General features: G+C 35.2%; 1 protein-coding gene across 11 annotated transcripts in view; it reads left to right on the forward strand.

Moving 5' to 3' along the window:
• Nucleotides 1–20,579, forward strand: part of ERBIN (erbb2 interacting protein) — a 138,166-nt gene extending 117,587 nt beyond the window's left edge. For 4 of the 11 annotated variants that reach the window (XM_020289998.2, XM_076008057.1, XM_076008058.1 and 1 more), the window contains 6 exons: nucleotides 8,203–8,346; nucleotides 12,159–12,278; nucleotides 15,066–15,272; nucleotides 16,377–16,469; nucleotides 16,941–17,015; nucleotides 19,076–20,579. In XM_020289998.2, coding sequence (XP_020145587.1) covers nucleotides 8,203–8,346; nucleotides 12,159–12,278; nucleotides 15,066–15,272; nucleotides 16,377–16,469; nucleotides 16,941–17,015; nucleotides 19,076–19,183 — 747 coding nt within the window. In that variant the 3' untranslated portion in view covers nucleotides 19,184–20,579. The remainder of the gene's footprint in view (nucleotides 1–8,202; nucleotides 8,347–12,158; nucleotides 12,279–15,065; nucleotides 15,273–16,376; nucleotides 16,470–16,940; nucleotides 17,016–19,075) is intronic. The other 7 variants (XM_020290002.2, XM_012784103.3, XM_020289999.2 and 4 more) reach the window with 6 other exon arrangements.
• Nucleotides 20,580–21,062: the final 483 nt, after the last annotated feature.

Raw genomic sequence — 21,062 nt, forward strand, 5'->3', positions numbered from 1 at the left:
ACCTCTGTTTAGCATTTTCTGACCCCCTGCTCTCTATTAATAATTGTTAATTATGTAGACATTATAAGAAATAGGAATTTACTATATAGTTAACAAAATAACAAGATATGTGTTGCAAATGTGTATTTCATCTAAGATTTTTTTCCCCAATCCACATTATATGAACTAACATTGTCACTGACACAGATGGCTTCTGGCATGGCATTTATTCTTGACTTTTCTAAACTGCATTTCTGACCTATATCAACTCAGTTAAGTATTTCTGTGGCTCTAGTGTAGTTTGGCAATAGTCAGTAAAATAACTAATGCTTATGTTGAGTTTATAACTGTGTGTGTAGAGATTCATTTTTTGAACGGAGTTAAAAAAATTTTTTTTAATTATCCTTGTAAAATCAATGTGAGTACCATGCTCATCTGGCCCAAGTGTATAAGTATGTTCTTTGTTTAAGATTTAGCTTTATATCTCTCACTGGATTTTACCCAAGAATTATCTTTTCTCTGTTTATTAAATATGAAATGTGTTTTTTAAAACAGCTTGAACATATATACCCTCAATAAGTCATTATTGGCCGGGCGCTGTGGCTCACGCCTGTAATCCTAGCTCTTGGGAGGCCGAGGCGGGCGGATTGCTCAAGGTCAGGAGTTCAAAACCAGCCTGAGCGAGACCCCGTCTCTACTATAAATAGAAAGAAATTAATTGGCCAACTGATATATATATATATAAAAAATTAGCCGGGCATGGTGGCGCATGCCTGTAGTCCCAGCTACCCGGGAGGCTGAGGCAGAAGGATCACTCGAGCCCAGGAGTTTGAGGTTGCTGTGAGCTAGGCTGACGCCACGGCACTCACTCTAGCCTGGGCAACAAAGCGAGACTCTGTCTCAAAAAAAAAAAAAAAAAAAAGTCATTATTTTTAAAAATTCCTTAAATAAAATTTTTGAAATAAATGCCAAAATATATGATTAGTACCTTATATCAGTTCACATTAAATCTCAACCTATAATTGTTAACTCTTTCTAGCAGGGTCCTTTCAACTTTAACTAGCTAAACATCTGTAAGAATTAGGTTATTTTATTCTCATCTATCCATTTTATTTCACCTTTAAGTTTATACACACTGAACTTGTATACTTTTTGTAAGGAATTTGGAAATTTGCCTTTCTTCCTTTTTTTTTTTTATATTTCAGAATATTATGGGGGTATAAATGTTTAGGTTACATATATTGCCTTTGCCCCACCCATGCCCATTGTCCAGACAGTGCACATCACACCCATTAGGTATGAATATACCCATCCCTTCCTCCCCACTTCCGCCTGCCTGACACGCGATGAATGTTACTTCCATATGTGCATATAAGTGTCAATAGGTAGGCACCAATTTGAAGGTGAGTATGTGTGGTGCTTGTTTTTCCATTCTTGTGATACTTCACTTAGTAGAATGGGCTCCAGCTCCATCCAGGATAATACAAGAGGTGCTAGATCACCATAGTTTTTTGTGGCTGAGTAGTACTCCATGGCATACATAGACCACATTTTATTAACCCATTCATGTATTGATGGGCACTTGAGTTGTTTCTACATCTTTACAATTGTGAATTGTGCTGCTGAACATTTGAGTGCAGATGTCTTTGTTATAGAATGTCTTTTTTTCCAGTGGAAATTTCTTGAGCAGCAGAGTAACATAACTGTGTTTTGTAAGTACAGTTCTGTTGTCAATGTGGAACTGGATTTTGGAGGAAGAGGCTGTAGTCAAAGAGATTGAATTATGAGGCCATTTAGTGATCTTGATAAGAAACAAAATGTGAACTATCGTCAGTAGAGTTGAAACTAAGGAACAAATTAAGAGACAATTCTGAAATAGACTTAACAAGATTACTGCTCATTGAATATTCCTGTAATCCATCATTGAGGAAAAGGGATAAAGCTTGAGATTCGTGCCTTGAGTAACTGGTTGTTGGGAATGTTGGGAATGTTTAACTGTCATTAGAGATATAGAAGGAATGACAGATTTGGAAAAAGAGATGGGTCTGGTTATTCTGTGTAGGTTACATCTTACATGGCTGTTCTCCCACTTCTTTCCTATCTGACAGAGATGTGTCTGGACTTTAAATAGGAAATAAGTAGCAGCCATCTCATTGTTCAGTGTGCTTCTCAGCTTTTTTTTTTTTTTTCATCGCATAAAATATTTACATATTTTAAAATTTGCTGTACATTTTTTTGGAGAGTGTGTGACGGTAGTTTTCCAGTTATGCCCACTGGTAATTTAGAGGTGCAAATTAGTTCAATGAAACTAGAGAAGCCTTGTGAAAAAAGAAACAGGGCAGACTTTGTCTAAACACACATCTGTAGCTGACAGGATCACTCCCATTTCTAATACATAGATCATACTTTGAAATTAACAGGGTGCTCTTTCTCATAATATACTTGCCAAGACACCTGCCACTCAGACTACTAGTTGACTACACTGCCATATATTACATCTCATTGATTGGGAAGCATTTCTACCAAATACCAAAGTATCTATTCTGCTGTTACTGTAGCTCTGTTGTATTCCTTCTCAGGTATTTTATTCTCCATGTCTTTCTTAAATCAATTCTGTGTTTGCTTCTTTCAGGTCTTAAAAAATATTCACATATAAGACTGCTTCTACCTAATTTATATAAAAGTGTTATCTTAAATGGATTCATATGTTTGATAAACCACATTTTAAAAGAATTTATCAGAAAGTAAATATGTTACCTTGACCTTTTAAGTTAAAAAATATTTAGTTGCTATATTGTATAGCATTTAGAGAGACACCATAGTCTTAACTATTCAGAGTCCTTGCTCTGCTACATAGTTAGCTAATTGGACAAGTAACTTAGACTTTCCTTATCTTAGTTGCTTATAAGTTGTAATGTAGGTGCAGTGAAAGGTACTGCTTACTTTAGGGTTGTTTAAAAATTAACTTATTACAAAGCACTTAGAATGGTACCTGACATATATAACTAAGTGCTAAATAAGTGGCCATCGTCCTCATTGTTACCATCTCTTAAAATATTTTTTTATGGCCAGGCGCGATGGCGCACGCCTGTAATCCTAGCACTCTGGGAGGCCAAGGCGGGTGGATTGCTCGAGGTCAGGAGTTCAAAACCAGCCTGAGCAAGAGCGAGACCCCGTCTCTACTATAAATAGAAAGAAATTAATTGGCCAACTAATATATATAGAAAAAATTAGCCGGGCATGGTGGCACATGCCTGTAGTCCCAGCTACTTGGGAGGCTGAGGCAGAAGGATTGCTTGAGCCCAGGAGTTTGAGGTTGCTGTGAGCTAGGCTGACGCCATGGCACTTACTCTAGCCTGGGCAACAAAGTGAGACTCTGTCTCAAAAAAAATATATATATATATTTTTTTTTTAAATTAGCTGATTAAAATTAATATTTTTGCTTCAGAAAAATTAATATTTTTTATTTAGAACACCAAAATATTTTATTATAAAAAGGTTATTATATGGTAGTAAAATAATTGTGTTTTTCTTAAATTAAAACACCCATTTAATATAGTTTTAAAAGAAATTTGGTATTTTCATGGCATTAATCATTCAGTAAATATAATTACAATACAGAAAATTACAATAGTTTAGGAAAAATAGATCAGAGGATGAAATTTTAAAGTAATAGTAATTATCTGTCAGTGATGAGATTTGGGGACTTTTTGATACATTTCTATAGTGTTTTCATTTTGAAAGATTAAACACTAATTATAAATGTAAGAGTAATCACAGAAGATGAGACTATTCAAGAAGAGTGCTACTTTTTGAAACACTGGTAAAATTTTGATAAATAGGATTAATATTAATAGATTAATTAATATTAATATTAATAGATTAATATTAATAGATTAAGGTAAAAATTATATCAGGAAGGAGTGCTGAGGCAAGGAAAGACCAGTACTTTAACCTGGTTGAATTAGGGTTTTGAGATGATTTGATAATAAAATTTGAGCCAGATTATAGATATTAGAAAATCATGATAACAGTTAAGTTTATTTAGTGCTTACTAAGTGCCGGGAACTATCACTGTACAATTTATCTCTTTATACAAATGTTTCTGAATTTTCACATGAGTCCTATGTGGTATTTTTATTATCCCATTTTACAATAAGGAAATTTAGACACAGAATGTTAAGTAATGTTCCTAGGATGACATATATTTTATGTGGATGAGAGAAGAACAACTTTAAAGCCCAGCCAAAAAAATAATAGTAATAATTCAATTTGACACAGTAAATAGGAGGGAACCACTATTATTTCATGGCCAGATGTGGTATTTTAGGATATCTTGGGCAAAAGTGTTCAGGATGCATTCAGAAGAGGTAATTTAGGAAACAATTTCAATAATAAAACAGCCAACTGATACATACCTGGGCTAGGATTATGGCTATAGTGGAAATTAATCTGAAAAATACTTTGACAAAAAATTATTTTTAAGGATTGGATGAGAGAAGGGATTCAAGAAGCAGCTAAGGTTTCTGGTTTGGGATATTTGGTTATTAACTTTTTAAAAAAAAGTTTTTAAAAACTTTAAAAAAAGTTTTAAAACTTTTTTTTTTTTTTTGAGACAGAGTCTCGCTCTGTTGCCTAGGCTACAGTGAGTGCCATGGCGTCAGCCTAGCTCACAGCAACCTCAATCTCCTGGCTCAAGCAATCCTTCTGCCTCAGCCTCCCAAGTAGCTGGGACTACAGGCATGCGCCACCATGACCGGCTAATTTTTATATATATATTAGTTAGCCAATTAATTTCTTTCTATTTATAGTAGAGACGGGGTCTCGCTCTTGCTCAGGCTGGTTTTGAACTCCTGACCTCGAGTAATCCGCCCTCCTTGGCCTCCCAGAGAGCTAGGATTACAGGCGTGAGCCACCACGCCCAGCCAACTTTTTTTTTTAAGTTTTTTTTTAAAGTTAATAGGAGAATAGAGTCTTTAAAGCAATGTGGTACAGTATAGAGATTTGACAAAAAATATTACTTAACATGTTTGTGAATATATTGAGTTTGATGTAATGATAGTGTGGGCAAGTAGCTTGGAATACTATATGAAATTAGTGATGCAAATTTGAGATATAAACTGTGTGAGTAAGTGAGTTTTCCTAGGCAGTAATTATGTAGGGCAAGAAAAAAAGTGTTTTTCTGAGAGAGACTGAAAAGATAAATATATTGTTGTTTTAAGTAATGTTAGACATGCTTATTATTCCAAAGGGTAGTCTGTTCGAGTTCCATGCTACATACACACAAGTCCCCAGTGTGGATGTGCTTGCTCTTCATAGGTTCAAATGCTCTAAAAACATTAAATATGATTCTAAAAGTTTTCTTCCTTTTTTTTTTATTTATAGAAACTACTTTGTGCTGCATTCATTTCACACTCTTATTTATTAGATGTGGGAATCAGAATGTATGGACAGCATAAGTATATAGAAAGTCCTACATAAATATATTACTAATTAGCTACTTTAATAACAGCATTATTTAGACGCTAAACTTCAAAGCATTGGTTCAAAGTGGTTGAAGATGATGGAGGATCTCTTACACACACACACACACACACACACAAACACACATTGCCACCATAATGATTCTGATGGCATTGTGGACATTTAACAATTTTCCCCAGAGGATTTCACAATGCCTCATGAGGTTAGTCCTCAAATTAAAAATTGCTACTTTGCTTAGGTGAGAGTTTAATAATAATAGCTTATTGAAGCTTAAATGGCTTTTAAACCTTTTAGTAGTTACTCTGCCTTACGCGCCCCCCCCCCCAGAAAAAAACTATGTCTGGAATTCAAACATATAAAATAGATGTCACCTTGAAAATCTCAAGACTGACTTGGCTGGGTGCAGTGGCTCACAGCTATAATCTTAACACTTTGGGAGGCTGAGGCAGGATGTTTGCTTGAGGCCAGGAACCAGCCTGGGCAACATAGTGAGACTCCCCATCTCTATCAAAACTAGGAAAAAAATTAGCAAGTGTGGTGGTACACACCTGTGGTCCCAGCTATTTGGGAAGCTGAGGCAGGAGTATTGCTTAAAACTGGGAATTTGAGGATACAACGAGCTATGATGATTCTACTGCACTCCATTCCAGGCAACAGAATGAGACACTGTTTTACAAAATAAATAAATAAAGATTTAATTAAACTAATAAGTCTGGAAAGGGAATAAAAACTATTGTTGTTTTTGTTTTTAGATGAGATCTTGCTTTGTTGCCCAGGCTACAATGCAGTTGTACAGTCATAACTCACTGTAACCTGGAACTCCTGGGCTCAAGCGATCCTCCCACCTTGGCCTCCCAAAGAACACTGGGATTACAGGCATGAGCCTGTAATTTCAAGGCACCCAGCCTTGAAATAAAAACTTTTTATTTCAAAGTTGAATTATTACTAATATCAGCATTCGTTTTATTCCTTATTGTATAAAAACTGAGATATGAAGCACTCTAAATCATAATATGGTAAACACAACATGATAAATGTTATGTTCACTTGTTATTATACAACTGTCAACATATGATGAACAACATTGCCCAGGGACACGATGCCTAGCATTTAATTGAGCTCTGTGCATTGTGTTGTGACAGGATGCAGTTTTATATGGGTGTTTATGCACAAGTCTGGATTCAAAACCAAACCTGTTCAATCAGTGAAATATTTACAGTAAGCTTCTATATGTTCACAGATGATAGTAAAAGCTTTGTTCCAAGACCTTTTCATTAAAAGGGTGAATCAGGCCATTTAAGTTAACATGTTAAAGCTCTGTGTATAACAAAGGACTGTGTGTTATTTATATGTGTGTGTGTGTGTGTGTGAGTGATTTGTTTATATTCCAATCAAATGTTTATGGAACCTCTGAATTGTCCTTATCTCTGATGAATTGGGATAAGGCTTGGAAAATGCAGATCTGGGCTATTTAGCTTTTTCTTTAGTCATTACTTTAGAATCCACAAAACAACTGAATGTGTACATCGTAATTTTATAGATCCTTTTCTTTCTGGAATCCTGTATTAACGTTTCTTCGTATTAGATAACAACTTCAAAATCTGGAGAAGGAATGTATTTCCCAAGAGTAATATGGAAGTGCTTGTTATGACATTTCTGTATTTCTTAATAACAAGCCTGGTCCCAGATGTAGTTTCCACAGTTTGACTGTCAAGCTGTCAGTACTCCGGGACATGACTAAAAGTATCCACATGAAAGAGTAGCACTTAATAATGCTGGGAATAAACTAGTAGGAACAATGAGAGTCAGGCAGTTCTGGGTTTAGTAATTAGGTATTTGTGTGAACTCAACAGTTAAGCAGCAAAGGCCACCACTAATCCTTAAAATATAGTGATCTTTAATATTTATTTGAATAGGGAAAATTTGTGAGCCAAGCATTTTCTAGTTTTTTTTTCTGGTAATTATAGAGCAGTCAGGAACCTTTTAAAAGGGAGGATGAGATGAGAATTGCTTGAGCCCAGAAGTTCAAGACCAGCCTGGGCAACATAACAAGACCCTGTCTTTTTAAAAAAAAAAAAAAAAAAAGATTATATTCTAAAATTGTGTATATGTTAAACTTTTCTTTAATGTAAGATTTTTTTAAATGTGGAAGATAATATTTTTAGAATTTGAAATGAGTCAGGTATTTTTTTGCAAATATATTTAATGTTTGTGCTATAGTAGTATATATGTTTAAACTCTTGGTTTATTTAATAAGGTAGAATTAATTTCTATAAAATGAAGTGGACTCTCTAGAAATTCATTTGACTTAGAATTACCAGGTGTTCATGAAATTTATCTTTATATAGAGAAATTAATTTGCATTGTATGTATGTCTATGTACGTACAGATACACATACATCTGGGTATGACATCAATTCATATTTTCTGACTTATATAAGGTGTGTTAGGAGTAAAGGAAGTAGTATTATAAAAGCAGTTATATGTCTCCTTTCTTCCTTGGTGCTTAAATATGTAAATGGTTGTATTTACATGTAATTTATATGTACAATATACGTATATTGTCATGTAAATATTTGGTAAATAGTACCAAGTTCTTTCTGTGGTTCTGAAAATTCATTGTTGCATGATATTTCTGTGTGGTATTGGGATTACTTGTAAATAATCTATGTGCATAACATGTCTTGTGGATTTTGCATGCTACACTAATCTCTGTTAAATCTGTCCCTCTTTATTCAGAGTATGCTGTCAAGGTCCTTTAATTCCAATTTTACTGCTGTAAGCAGTTTTCACTATGGCAGCTCTAGGGATCTGCATGGCAGCCAAGGCAGTCTTGCCTTGAGTGTTGCAGACGGAAGAGGTTCTGGTGGGCACATTTTTCGAGTGAGTACCTACAGTAGACCAATACTTTTAGCACATAGAGAAAAAACCCAAAATTTTATATGTTTTAATGTTTCTAGAAAAAAAATGTTGCTGTGGGTTAGAAACCTTAATTTCCTATGAGTTCTTCCATGGCTTAGTTCTAAAACTTTCTTCAAAGCTGATTTAGTCTTTATCTCTTAAAGTTTCTTTGGTCATAAGAAAGTGATATAGTCAGCTTTTATATATTTATGCAAAAAGGGGTGAACAGTAGGAAAAATCATCTGAGAGGTTTTTAAAAACTATTCTTTGCAGGATTCTTTTCTGAATCTTAAAATTAGTTTGCTGTTCCTAACTCAAAGTTTTAAGGCTATGCCATATGTAATCCAGAGTTCTTATAGAGAGAAGTAATTTTAACTCCAGGTGATTGAGAATTAGCTAATAAAAAGCACTACCTATAACTAAGTTTAATCATAATTTGCTGGATATGATTAAATGTGAGGCTGAAGAAACTGTAATAAACACTAATGAAAAGGCAAACCCATGCCTGGCACATTGACTCACGCCTGTAATCCCAGCACTTAAGTGGCCAAGGCAGGAGAATCACTTCAGATCAGAAGTTTCAGACCAGCCTAGGCAACATGGCAAGACCTCATCTCTACCAAAAAAGAAGTTAACCAGGTGTGGTAGCATGTGCATGTAGTCCCAGCTACTCAGGAGGTTGAGATAAGAGGACTACGTGAGCCCAGGAGTTAAAGACTGCAGTGAGTTCTGATGATGCCACTGTACTCCAGCCTGAGCAACACAGTGAGACACTGTCTCTTTAATTCCCACATTTTACCATAGTCCTTAGTAGTAAAGAAGAAAGGCTTATTATTTTAGTGAAAGTTAACTGTAGAGGATAGAAAGGCAGAAAAAGAGAAAGAAGTAGGCCTGGCTCTGTTTCAAGATTTTTCTCTCTATAAGAATTTGAGGCCGGGCACGGTGGCTCACGCCTGTAATCCTAGCACTCTGGGAGTCCGAGGTGGCCAGATTGCTCGAGGTCAGAAGTTCGAAACCAGCCTGAGCAAGAGCGAGACCACATCTCTACTAAAAATAGAAAGAAATTAATCGGCCATTATTTCTAATATATAGAAAAAATTAGCTGGGCATGGTGGCACATGCCTGTAGTCTCAGCTACTCGGGAGGCTGAGGCAGTAGGATTGCTTGAGCCCAGGAATTTGAGGTTGCTGTGAACTAGGCTGATGCCCCAGGCACTCACTCTAGCCTGGGCAACAAAGTGTGAGACTCTGTCTCAAAAAAAATAGAATTTGAGGTGGTAGTATGGCCTCTTGACAGATATTTCCTTCTGTCCCTCTCCTTCCAATTTGTAAGGATCTTTCCCCATGATAACCCTATTTTATCCCCTCCCCCAAGTTTCTGTATTAACTTTTCACTTAGTTCTTGGGTCCTTTACTTTTTCCTGGTTATAACCAGCTTCCCCCATTTTTATACATCCCTGGCTTTTCTCTGTTGTGTTCTAGAGTAGGAGCAGTTTCCTGGATTCACTTTGCTGTGGCTACACCTGATGTAGCCTTACCCTGTCCTCGGTCACCTGCCACCATATGGTTTATATACTGTTATAGTAGAAGCAGTCATTTCTCAGTTTATAGAGGGAGAGATAAAGGTGGTAACTTTAATCCAGGCATCCTCAAACTACAGCCCGTGGGCCACATGTGGCCCGCCAAAGGACATTTATCCAGCCCGGCCGGTGTTTTTGCCGCCGCTGCCTGTCCTGCTTAGCAGCTAACTTGTCCTGGGCCCACAGTTCACATGTGTGGAATGTGCGCCGCACTGTCCAACAGCCCTCCAACAGTTTGAGGAACAGTGAACTGGCCCCCTGTTTAAAAAGTTTGAGGACCCCTGCTTTAATCCCTCATTTAAACAGAGTACATGTGGTAAAGACCAGTGTCTTGTCTTATATTAACTCCAGGGGGAATTTTTGCCATTTATAGTCATCTGAAACAATTGTTCTTTCTAAATTATTTTATGATAACATTTTGTGCTTGTTTTTCTTAAATTCAGAGCCTTTGAGTCCATTGAATTTTACTTTTTCACTCATAATTTGCTTATTATAAAAAGTAGAGGCCGGGCGCTGTGGCTCACGCCTGTAATCCTAGCTCTTGGGAGGCCGAGGCGGGCGGATTGCTCAAGGTCAGGAGTTCAAAACCAGCCTGAGCAAGAGCGAGACTCTGTCTCTACTATAAACAGAAAGAAATTAATTGGCCAACTGATATATATATATAAAAAAAATTAGCCGGGCATAGTGGCGCATGCCTGTAGTCCCAGCTACTTGGGAGGCTGAGGCAGAAGGATCACTCGAACCCAGGAGTTTGAGGTTGCTGTGAGCTAGGCTGACGCCACGGCACTCACTCTAGCCTGGACAACAAAGTGAGACTCTGTCTCAAAAAAAAAAAAAAAAGTAGATAAGCATATATACATTCAGGCTTGAATTTAAATTTCAAACTGTGAGCTAAATTGATAAATAATGTGTTTTAAAAGCTCACCTCAAAAAGGGAGAAGGAAAATAAAGTATTCTTTGCATAAATGCACCAACTTAGATCAAACCATAACCAAAAATTCTAAGCCATGGTTTGAACTAGCAACTAACTGCATTCAATAGATCTGTTGCAGATATAGTTTCTAAAATTAATTATAAATCCTTAAGTTTATAAGTATCTTGTGGTATATCATAACAAAGTAGATTTTAGGTTGTTTTTTTTTTAATTTTTATTTATTTTTAATTTTTTTTATATCCCAGAAGTACTTTTGAATGAGCTCATCATTTTTTTTGAGACAGAGTCTCACTTTGTTGCCCAGGCTAGAGTGAGTGCCATGGCGTCAATCTAGTTCACAGCAACCTCAAACTCCTGGGCTCAAGCAATCCTTCTGCCTCAGCCTCCCAAGTAGCTGGGACTACAGGCATGTGTGACCATGCCTGGCTGATTTTTTCTATGTATATTACTTGGCATTAATTTCTTTCTATTTATAGTAGAGACGGGGTCTCGCTCTTGCTCAGGCTGGTTTTGAACTCCTGACCTCGAGCAATCCACCCACCTCGGCCTCCCAGAGTGCTAGGATTACAGGCATGAGCCACTGTGCCTGGCCCTAGGTTTTTATAAGACTGTAAGTTTATTGATACTGTTCATCATTAAAATTTAGAGGGTAAAAATCCTGTGTGGTACTATGGCTATTAAAAAAACAACAATTAATTTTTCTTTTTTTTACCAAAAATCTTTTTGTAGTACTCAACAGGAGTATATTTTAATTGGTTGTAAAATTTGAGACTCTTTGATTAATAACTAAATTTATTAAAAGGTGTTAAAAGCTAGGTATTACTATAAAACTAAAAGGAAAAAACATGTTGGCCAGGCAGTGACTCATGCTTGTAATCTTAGCACTGTGGGGGGCTGAGGTGGGAAGATCCCTTGAGCTCAGTAGTTTGAGGTTGTGGTAAACTATGCCACTGCACTCTGGCCTAGATGACAGGGCAAGACTCTGTATCCAAACAAAAAAGAACATGTAGTTAGTTTGTCTTCTACATCTGTGCATTATAAAGAAATAGATTAATGGTATCTATCCATGTAAACTTTTCATACAAGAACAAACATCTTACTATGTACCTTTGGAAGAATATTAATTGATGGTGGTAATGATAGTAATTTTTGATTTGGGTCTTCATCTTTTCACTATCTAGTAATATTTTTTCCTAATCTTCTCTCAAGTGTCATCATCATTTTGGTTTCACATCTTAAAGAGCATTATTTGTTTACTTTTTATTTTCCCCTCATTTGAAGCATCCCCAGACATCCAGTCCAGGAGATCCTGGCCAAGATGATATATTCATTTCAGGAGAGCAGAACTACTCGTCAGCTACACTTAGTAACAAAGATGTTCCTCCAGACAGCTTGATGAAAGTAGGTGCTGAGGAAATAAATGAAGTAGTATCTGTGAGCTTACTGTGTTTTGCAGCTTTTGAACTAGAAGTATCATATGTGCTTTAACTGAAAATACTTTCAAGGGCTTCTTCCCTTTATTAGTAAGGATTTCTTAAAAATCAGAAATACAAAATAAATTTTGACTTTGTCTTCTATTTCTCAGTTTATTCCATGATTTTTCTACACTGCAGAATCATTTTGTTGCATTTGCATTTCTATAGTACCACCTACTTGTTTTATCATTTGAATCAAGGGCTATTTGACATTCCTAATAGTAAACCTATAGAGAGTTGAAAATGAACTTGTTTTAAATTCTTCATCCTAGGATCTTTTACTATGACCAAAATCATTTTTAAAATACTTCAAATGTAATTATAAATCATCTTGAAAATGATAGAATAGGTGATGGTTGTATTCTTAGTACTTTCATAGCAAAAAAGTATCAGTCATTTAGAAATACATTGTCTAGGGTAGGCCTGGTGGCTCATGCCTGTAATCCTAGCACTCTGGGAGGCAAAGGCAGGAGGATTGCTTGAGCTCAGGAGTTCAAGACCAGCCTAAACAAGAGTGAGACCTCCATCTCTACTAAAAATAGAAAAAATTATCTGAGCCTGGTGACACGGGCATGTAGTTCCACCAGCTCGGGAAGCTGGGGCAGAAGGATTGCTTGAACCCAGGAGTTTGAGGTTGTGATGTGCTAGGCTGATGCCACAGCACTCTAGCCAGGGCAACAGAGCAAGACTGTCTCTTAAAAAAAGAAAGAAAGAAAGAGAGAGAGAGAGAGAGAGACAGACAGACAGAAAGAAAGAAAGAAAGAAAAGACTGTCTACGGGCAGTGCCAGACAGATAATTCTTTACTATTCTCCCTCAAGCTATTCTTTCCCATTTTCTTAACTAATTTCATCCCTTTAGTATAGTCAGATATGATTATGAGGCATAGTTATTTATTATATAAAACTTTTACATTGCTCTTGAAAGTAGGCCCCCAGCCATCTAATATGTAAGTTCATATGTATCTATTTATTTTACCTTTTTTTCTTTTACTTAAGCTCTGTCATCCAGTTTCCTTTTCTTTTTATTATACACTTTATGGTTTAGGTTACTGAGTTTGTTTTATACTTCTTAATCTCCTGAGCCATCTGCTATCATAGCTTAATATATTCCATGTGTATCTTTAACATTGATGTAGGCAAGACCAAATATCCACATGTCAGGGAGTCTTAAGAAAAGGTCAGTAGTAATTGTCATCTGGATTTTCCCCAGGAGAAAGATCCTGAATCTGCACATAGGAATAAATGGTATAAACATAGAAGAAAGCAAGGGTGATCTACAGAATTGTGCATAAGTTGTAAAGCAACAGCACAACCAGTTAAATTGCTCCTGGGCAGATCAATTGCATTAAATCTACAGTGATCAAGTAATAACCACAGGGGTTTTTTCCTCCAAAAATATACAGATAATATAGTGCCTCCTTTCCCTTCTCCTCGACAAATACAAGGATTGTCATAGAGTAATATTATCCTTGTGTCCTGTGACAGAATACCTGTGTGTGTTCCCAGACTTCAGAACTAAGTTCTTAAGTATAACACAGTGTAACAATAAAAAAGAGTACCTTTTTTAAAAAGTATAAATCTTCACCAAAGCTAAACTTCTTTGTGTCTTTCAGCAAGGTTCACATAAGAACAGCGTACAGTTCTGAAACTGTCGTGATATTTTTCTCTAAACTTTTCTACTTTGGGATGATTTTAGGGAAATGGAACTAAACAGTTTCCTTCATAGTTTTCCCATAATTTCCTTATGGATGAGGTTATCTTTCTGTTAGTAACTAATAGGGAAGTTTTAAATGTTTGAAAAAGGTAAACATATTTATCTTTTTTTCTACACAAAAATCTTTTTATGTGCAAGTATTTGTGGTATGATTTATTTTTAAGATAGATTCCTCACACTAACAGAATAAGCTATTAGCCACATTTAAGCTAAAAGCCACATTTCTACAAAGGCGATTTTAAGTCAGGGTTCAATCTCTTAAAATGAGAGACTTTAAAGCAAACTTCCTTAATAACAACAAACTAATAATCTCAAAATTTTTGTTTAACTTACGAAGAATAAAGTAGAATGTCAACATTTTAATTTAGTGGTTAATATTCTATGGAATTAATGTTTAGAGAGTTTAAAAATTAACATAGATGTATACACAGAAGTAATAAATCAATTACTACATAGATAGCTGAATTCGCTTTTAATTCTGGAAAGAAAGGAATAAAGGTATAAAAACATTCAAATTTGGAAAAAATTGAACCACAAAATTATATTTTTTCTGAAGAAAAACATCGAGAGATGTACCTTACATATGTATATGTGATCACGTAGAATATGGGAAAAGATACACTTGTGATAGGCTTGCTTAAATTTTAGGATTTTGACATACATGCTATTTTAACAGTTGGTTTGCTGTGCAAAAGGTGCATCTAACAAAAGATAGGTATATCTAACGGAAAAGCAAATAATTTAAAATGTAGATATGATATCCTTTCCTTTGAAAGCTTTAAAAGGGTGAATCTGTCAACAAGCACTCAGGCAAGTTTAGAGTTAAGACATTAATAGTTTTTTCTTTTAAGGTTTAAAATCAGAGAAAGTGGCATGGTATTATGTGATTTATTAAAATGTAAATACTCTCGTGCTCTTGTAATACTTCAAGAAGAAATCCAAATATTTGTAACAAGACATTATTATTGGTCATTTTAAGATACTTCATGTTTTTCTTAGATGCCTTTGAGTAATGGACAGATGGGCCAGCCTCTCAGGCCTCAGGCAAATTATAGTCATATACATCACCCCCCTCAGGCATCTGTGGCAAGGCATCCCTCTAGAGAACAACTAATTGATTACTTGATGCTGAAAGTGGCCCACCAGCCTCCATATACACAGCCCCATTGTTCTCCTAGACAAGGCCATGAACTGGCAAAGCAAGAGGTAAGAATAATCAAGACTGTTTGAAATATGAGACTAAGCTTCTTATGTATTTTTATAGGTTATTTATTACCAGTAAATTCATATAGAATTTTAACATAGTTTTTACCATTTTGTTTAAAGTTTTAACTAAAACTTTAGTTTTAGTTATGTTATGTTAAGTTTATAAAGCATAAAGTTGGTAGTTTTAATTTGACTTTATGATCATATGATATAGGATTTAGTATTTTGGGCATGATTTTTTTAATTCTAAGGAGGTTGCTTTCCCAAAACTGGTTGATACTCCAGTAATCAGACATCCCTCAGGAATAGAAATACTAGATCATTCAGCTAAAATGGCATATTGTTCTATAACACTTAAAATCTTAATTCCTTAGATTTTGAATTTTGTCTATAGATTCCAAACTACATTGAGTATTTGATCTTAAAAAGTGCTTAAGTCATAAACCATACATTCACATATCTTGGTAGTTTATTGATTAAATGATCAGCAGTATTAGAAACCTAGGTAGAGATCAAATGTTTTATTCATTTTGGTTGAATCTCTGGTGAAAGGGAGTATTTTGTAACAGAAGTTTAATGCTTGCATCTTTTTTTGCTTAGTTATAAAAACTACTATCTATTGCTCATATTTTCAAATCCCAACTCCTTTGAAGCATTCACTTTGACATATTCAGGAAATGAAGAGTTAATATCACAAAACCACCAGTGGATCTTTAGGTATCTTACGAAACAAACCAGTAGACAGAGGTACTATTGTAATTTAGATGTTACACAAGTGGAAACTGATAATAATGCACATTTTGTGTTTATGCATTGTCATTAAAATCCACATCTAAAAAGTAAAATAGTTTTAGGTCAACATTAATTGATTCCCTATCCACATAAGACAGGCAATAAAATTAGGAGCTATGCTTTATAATCCCAGCTGTGTTTTAACTGACTAACTCATTAACATAATATTCTATGTTGTATTTTCATTTCATTTGACCAAATGTTTATTTTTGATGAATCCTTAATTCATCAATATTTACATGTGGATTTTGTCATGTTATAACTTTTTCTGAAATAGTAATAATAGTTCCCTTTATTTTCATACTAACTCAGATTCGTGTGAGAATTGAAAAGGATCCAGAACTTGGATTTAGCATATCAGGAGGTGTTGGTGGTAGAGGAAATCCTTTCAGACCTGATGATGATGTAAGTTTTATTTATATATCCTTGAAACACCCACATAATTGTATTCACTAATTCAATACCTCTAATATGTAAGTGAAAATCTAATAGATATTTGTGTAAATCTACGTAGACATCACTTTTATTCACCTCTGTATTGTTTAGCTTTTTGTTTGAAATTTGATAATTCAAGTTAATTGCTTAAGGGAAAAATTTTAACCAAAAATTTTGAGTGTCTAGGATATTATCAAGTGATTTTTAATTTTCATATTACTTTTCTGAACATCTATAAAAGGAATTTCATCACTAAAGTCAAAATTAGTAGACAGAAAAATAACTGTAATTTGTCTGATTAGAATTTACTCAGAGAAGTCAGGGAGAAATTTGTACCATGATTCAAATATTTGCATGATGTGGAAGAAAGATTTCTCCTTGGTATTCTGTTATTTATGCATATTGTCTTTAGTTAAATAGTTATCTTTTTTGTTATTAAAGGGTATATTTGTAACAAGGGTACAGCCTGAAGGACCAGCATCAAAATTACTGCAGCCTGGTGATAAAATTATTCAGGTAATTAAGATAAATCTTTTTATTATTTTCTTTCATTTTATAACATTCTTCTATGGTTTTTATAGTTTAAAATATTTCTAATTTATACTTGCAAATCATGCCTCTATGTTTGATAGATTTTTTGTTTAAGTTCAGGAAGGGGGATCTGAGTACTACTTCTTGGGAGTAGGCTTTCCTATCAAAAAATAGAGAAGAAAATTTCAAAATCTGAAAAGTCCTTTTTATTTTCCCATGTCCACCTCTTTTCTCTGTTCCCTCAGCTACCTAAACACTTGCAGTGTAGCTCTGTCTTAGAAGGAAGATGAACCTAAGACACATGTACAGGTCTCATTCTCTGCCCCTACTTTCACTGTTGTCAGTTTAGAAATCAATCTCTCTTTTTTTTTTTTTTTTTTTTAAACAGAGTCTCGCTTTCTTGGCCAGGCTAGAGTAAGTGCCATGGCATCAGCCTGGCTCACAGCAACCTCAATCTCCTGGGCTCAGTGATCCTACTGCCTCAGCCTCCCAAGTAGCTGGGACTACAGGCCTGCACCACCATGCCCGGCTAATTTTTTGTATATATATTTTTAGTTGGTCAATTAATTTCTTTCTATTTTTGGTAGAGACAGCGTCTCACTCAGGCTGGTTTCAAACTCCTGGCCTCGAGCAGTCTGCCCGCCTCGGCCTCCCAGAGTGCTAGGATTACAGGCGTGAGCCACCGTGCCCAGCCTAGAAATTAATCTCTTAACATTCACAAATTAATCTCTTTTTTTAATCATGACAACTTACCATTGAAAAGAAGTTAATCTTTAAAAAATAAATAACTCAAATCATATAGATATTAGCATTTAGTAGCAAAAGTACAGACTCTGAAACCAGATTGCCTGAGTTTAAATCCTTGCTCCAACACTTTTCTAAAATATAATTTAAAACTTTTTTTTATTTTTTAAATAATTTCAAGGTTAGAGAAAGCTGCAAAAATAATACAGGAAACATCTATATATACTTCATTTGGTCACCAGTTGCTCATATTTTGCCACGTTGTTGTTAGCATTCATCCTCCTCTTTTCCCTTCCACCCTCCCTCTCTCTCCATACACATTCACTCACTCATAAACTCATATACTTTTGTTTTTCTGAACCATTTGGGAATCTATGGTTTCGATTTTGTGACTGAGGAAGTTACTTTACCTCTCCATGCCTGTGTTTTCTCTTCTCTAAAATAGGATGATGAAAGAATCTTCTTTGAGTGTTGTTAAGAGAATCATAGGATTTAATTCATGTGATGTGTCTATAACAATATGTCTTGTACACATTAACACCTCAATAAATATTAGCCTTAATTATAGAAAGGTGGTCTTGATCAGTTGGCTCCAGGCATTGGGAAGACTAGGCCTTGTCTGCCACTATCCCTGCAGTTTGTTAACCTCAGATACATATTAGCACATACATACACAACACCATGTCTGACGTATCTTAAGCAAGTGGTTCCTGACATTAGGCCACTAGGTAAGAATTGTCTGAAAACTTGGACAAAATACAGACTCCTGGACCCCATCTTCGGAGATTTTAGAGGTATAAAATAGGGAGTCTATATGTTGTTTTATTTTATTTATTTTTTTTTTTGAGACAGAGTCTCGCTTTGTTGCACAGGCTAGAGTGAGTGCCGTGGCGTCAGCCTAGCTCACAGCAACCTCAAACTCCTGGGCTCAAGTGATCCTCCTGCCTCAGCCTCCCAAGTAGCTGGGACTACAGGCATGCACCACCATGCCTGGCTAATTTTTTGTATATATATTAGTTGGCCAATTAATTTCTTTCTATTTATAGTAGAGACAGGGTCTCGCTCTTGCTCAGGCTGGTTTCGAACTCCTGACCTCGAGCAATCCGCCCGCCTCGGCCTCCCAGAGAGCTAGGATTACAGGCGTGAGCCACCGCGCCCGGCCTATATGTTGTTTTAAATTGCTAAAGTGATTCTTATTTTCATTCCGGTTTGTGAACTACCTGGCAGAAATTTAAGTGCAGAAATGCAAATAAATTACTGTAAAATGTTTTTCCTAAAAGCATTTTTCCTCTTTCTTCTAGGCTAATGGCTACAGTTTTATCAATATTGAACATGGACAAGCAGTGTCCTTGCTAAAAACTTTCCAGAATACAGTAGAACTCATCATTGTACGAGAAGTTTCCTCATAAGCACTGTGGACAAAAAGGGGGAAAGACACCAAGATTTATTGGAAGATACTTGCAGGGGAAATTAATATTTTGACTATTTTTATATATAAAGAACTCAAAAAATTATGTTCACATTTGTACATTAATGTAGTAATGGAACTTGTGGTTAGAGGGAAAGAACCACTGTACAGAATATAAAGGAGACTGTTGAATTCATACCATATAAAACTTGTTAGGTTTTTAAACATAGCAATCAAGGCTACAAAAACAAACCTATGTTGTTTTTGTATAGATTGTAGGTTTATTTTTGGATTTCATACATATAACTGAACTGTGTGCAAGGCAATAGTTAGCCTTGATTTTAGCCCAGAGACAGATGGCAGAGCTATCTATCTCATAGCTTTTATGCCTTTATTTTTATTCAACTGGTATTAATGTTTTTCTCCTGAAACTACTTTTTTTTGACGTGGGCAAGAGATGAAGTGTTGGCTTTTGCTATGTGCATATTGAATTGAAGAGTGAGTAGGTGAAGGTGGTGCTGGTGGGTTCACTTTCCAAGGCCAGATTAAAACAGTTATTTCCTATAAAAATCTGGAAGCAAAGAATGAAAAAAAATGTGTTTTTTATTAATAGAATCATGCAATAAAATATATAATGTCTTTTTAAAGAAGTAGAAAAGACAATAATTGCATTTTATGAGCTCTACAGGATCTGTTCTTGTCATAGCCATGGACTATACATTTGCTACTGGTGATTCAGTTTTTAATTTTTTAGTCACAGGAAATTTTTAACTGTACTGTAGATGCATGTTCATGCATTTTTTGTGCTATGGAAATCCCCTGGGTTTTTTATTTTTATTTTGTGCAAATGGTGGTACTTGCAATCTGTTTTATAATTAGTGTTCCATTTTGATCTAATTTATAATTTTTATTTTAAGCAGCAAATCAAACTAAAATGGCCAGTTTTAAGATTGTGTTATCTGTAACACAAAATGTTAAGAAGGCTTAGGAAAGCCTCTTGATTTTTGTTTGGCCTTGCATTGCCTTGGTAAAGTAAAAGGAAACAGTGTGCATGGAGCTAAGAAACCAAAGCAAGTTTGTGAAACTGGCACAGTGATAGAGAATTGCTGTGGAGAGTTGTAGAGCAAAGGGGTAGGTCCTTGAGGCCCACCAGTGTGTAAAGTTGTTCAAATAAAGGGCTTTTCCTACAGGTAACATTAAATGTGAACTCAACACTTCAGAGTCTTTAAAGGGTTTCTAAGTGTATCAGTGTAATAGTCTTTTACCACCAACTGCCTTTGTTCCTAGTTACTGTAACAAATATGTGATGATAGAGGTTTGTTAATTTTGTTTATTCAAACAATTAATTTTATTTGTTTTTGTTCTATGTAATCAAATAAAATTTGAGTAACATGCAATGGTAAGAATTAATGCATGGTTATTTGGACCAGAAAAAAGTGCCATAGAAGACCAATGACTGTTTTTAGTTGAAGCTTGTCTGGAACCTTTCATTAGAGCAATATTCAGTTATTACACTTCATTTTTAATTATTAAGAAATGTCATTTGGGAATTGTTAATCTGTTATGCCTTGTTCTTCAACCTTGATTTAATTAAGACTTTTATGGAAGTAGCTAAAACACCAACCTACATTATTTTTGCAAAAGTGAATTAGACTCACTTTCCATTCTTGCTAGTCAGAATAAATGGGCAGCACTTTTAAATATGTGAACTGAAATACTGCACTTCTTTCAAGATGTTATCGATTGGTTATTGTACTGTATAGTTTTAATAATTTTGATTGAAACCCTTTAACAACTCTTTGTAAATTTTAACTCATTTAGTTGATTTTCCATACTATTTACATAGGAATTGATTTTTATGGATATAGTAGAAGAAATGT

The sequence above is a fragment of the Microcebus murinus genome, chromosome 11, assembly GCF_040939455.1.
Source record: "Microcebus murinus isolate Inina chromosome 11, M.murinus_Inina_mat1.0, whole genome shotgun sequence".
In the NCBI taxonomy this organism is placed as follows: domain Eukaryota; kingdom Metazoa; phylum Chordata; class Mammalia; order Primates; family Cheirogaleidae; genus Microcebus; species Microcebus murinus.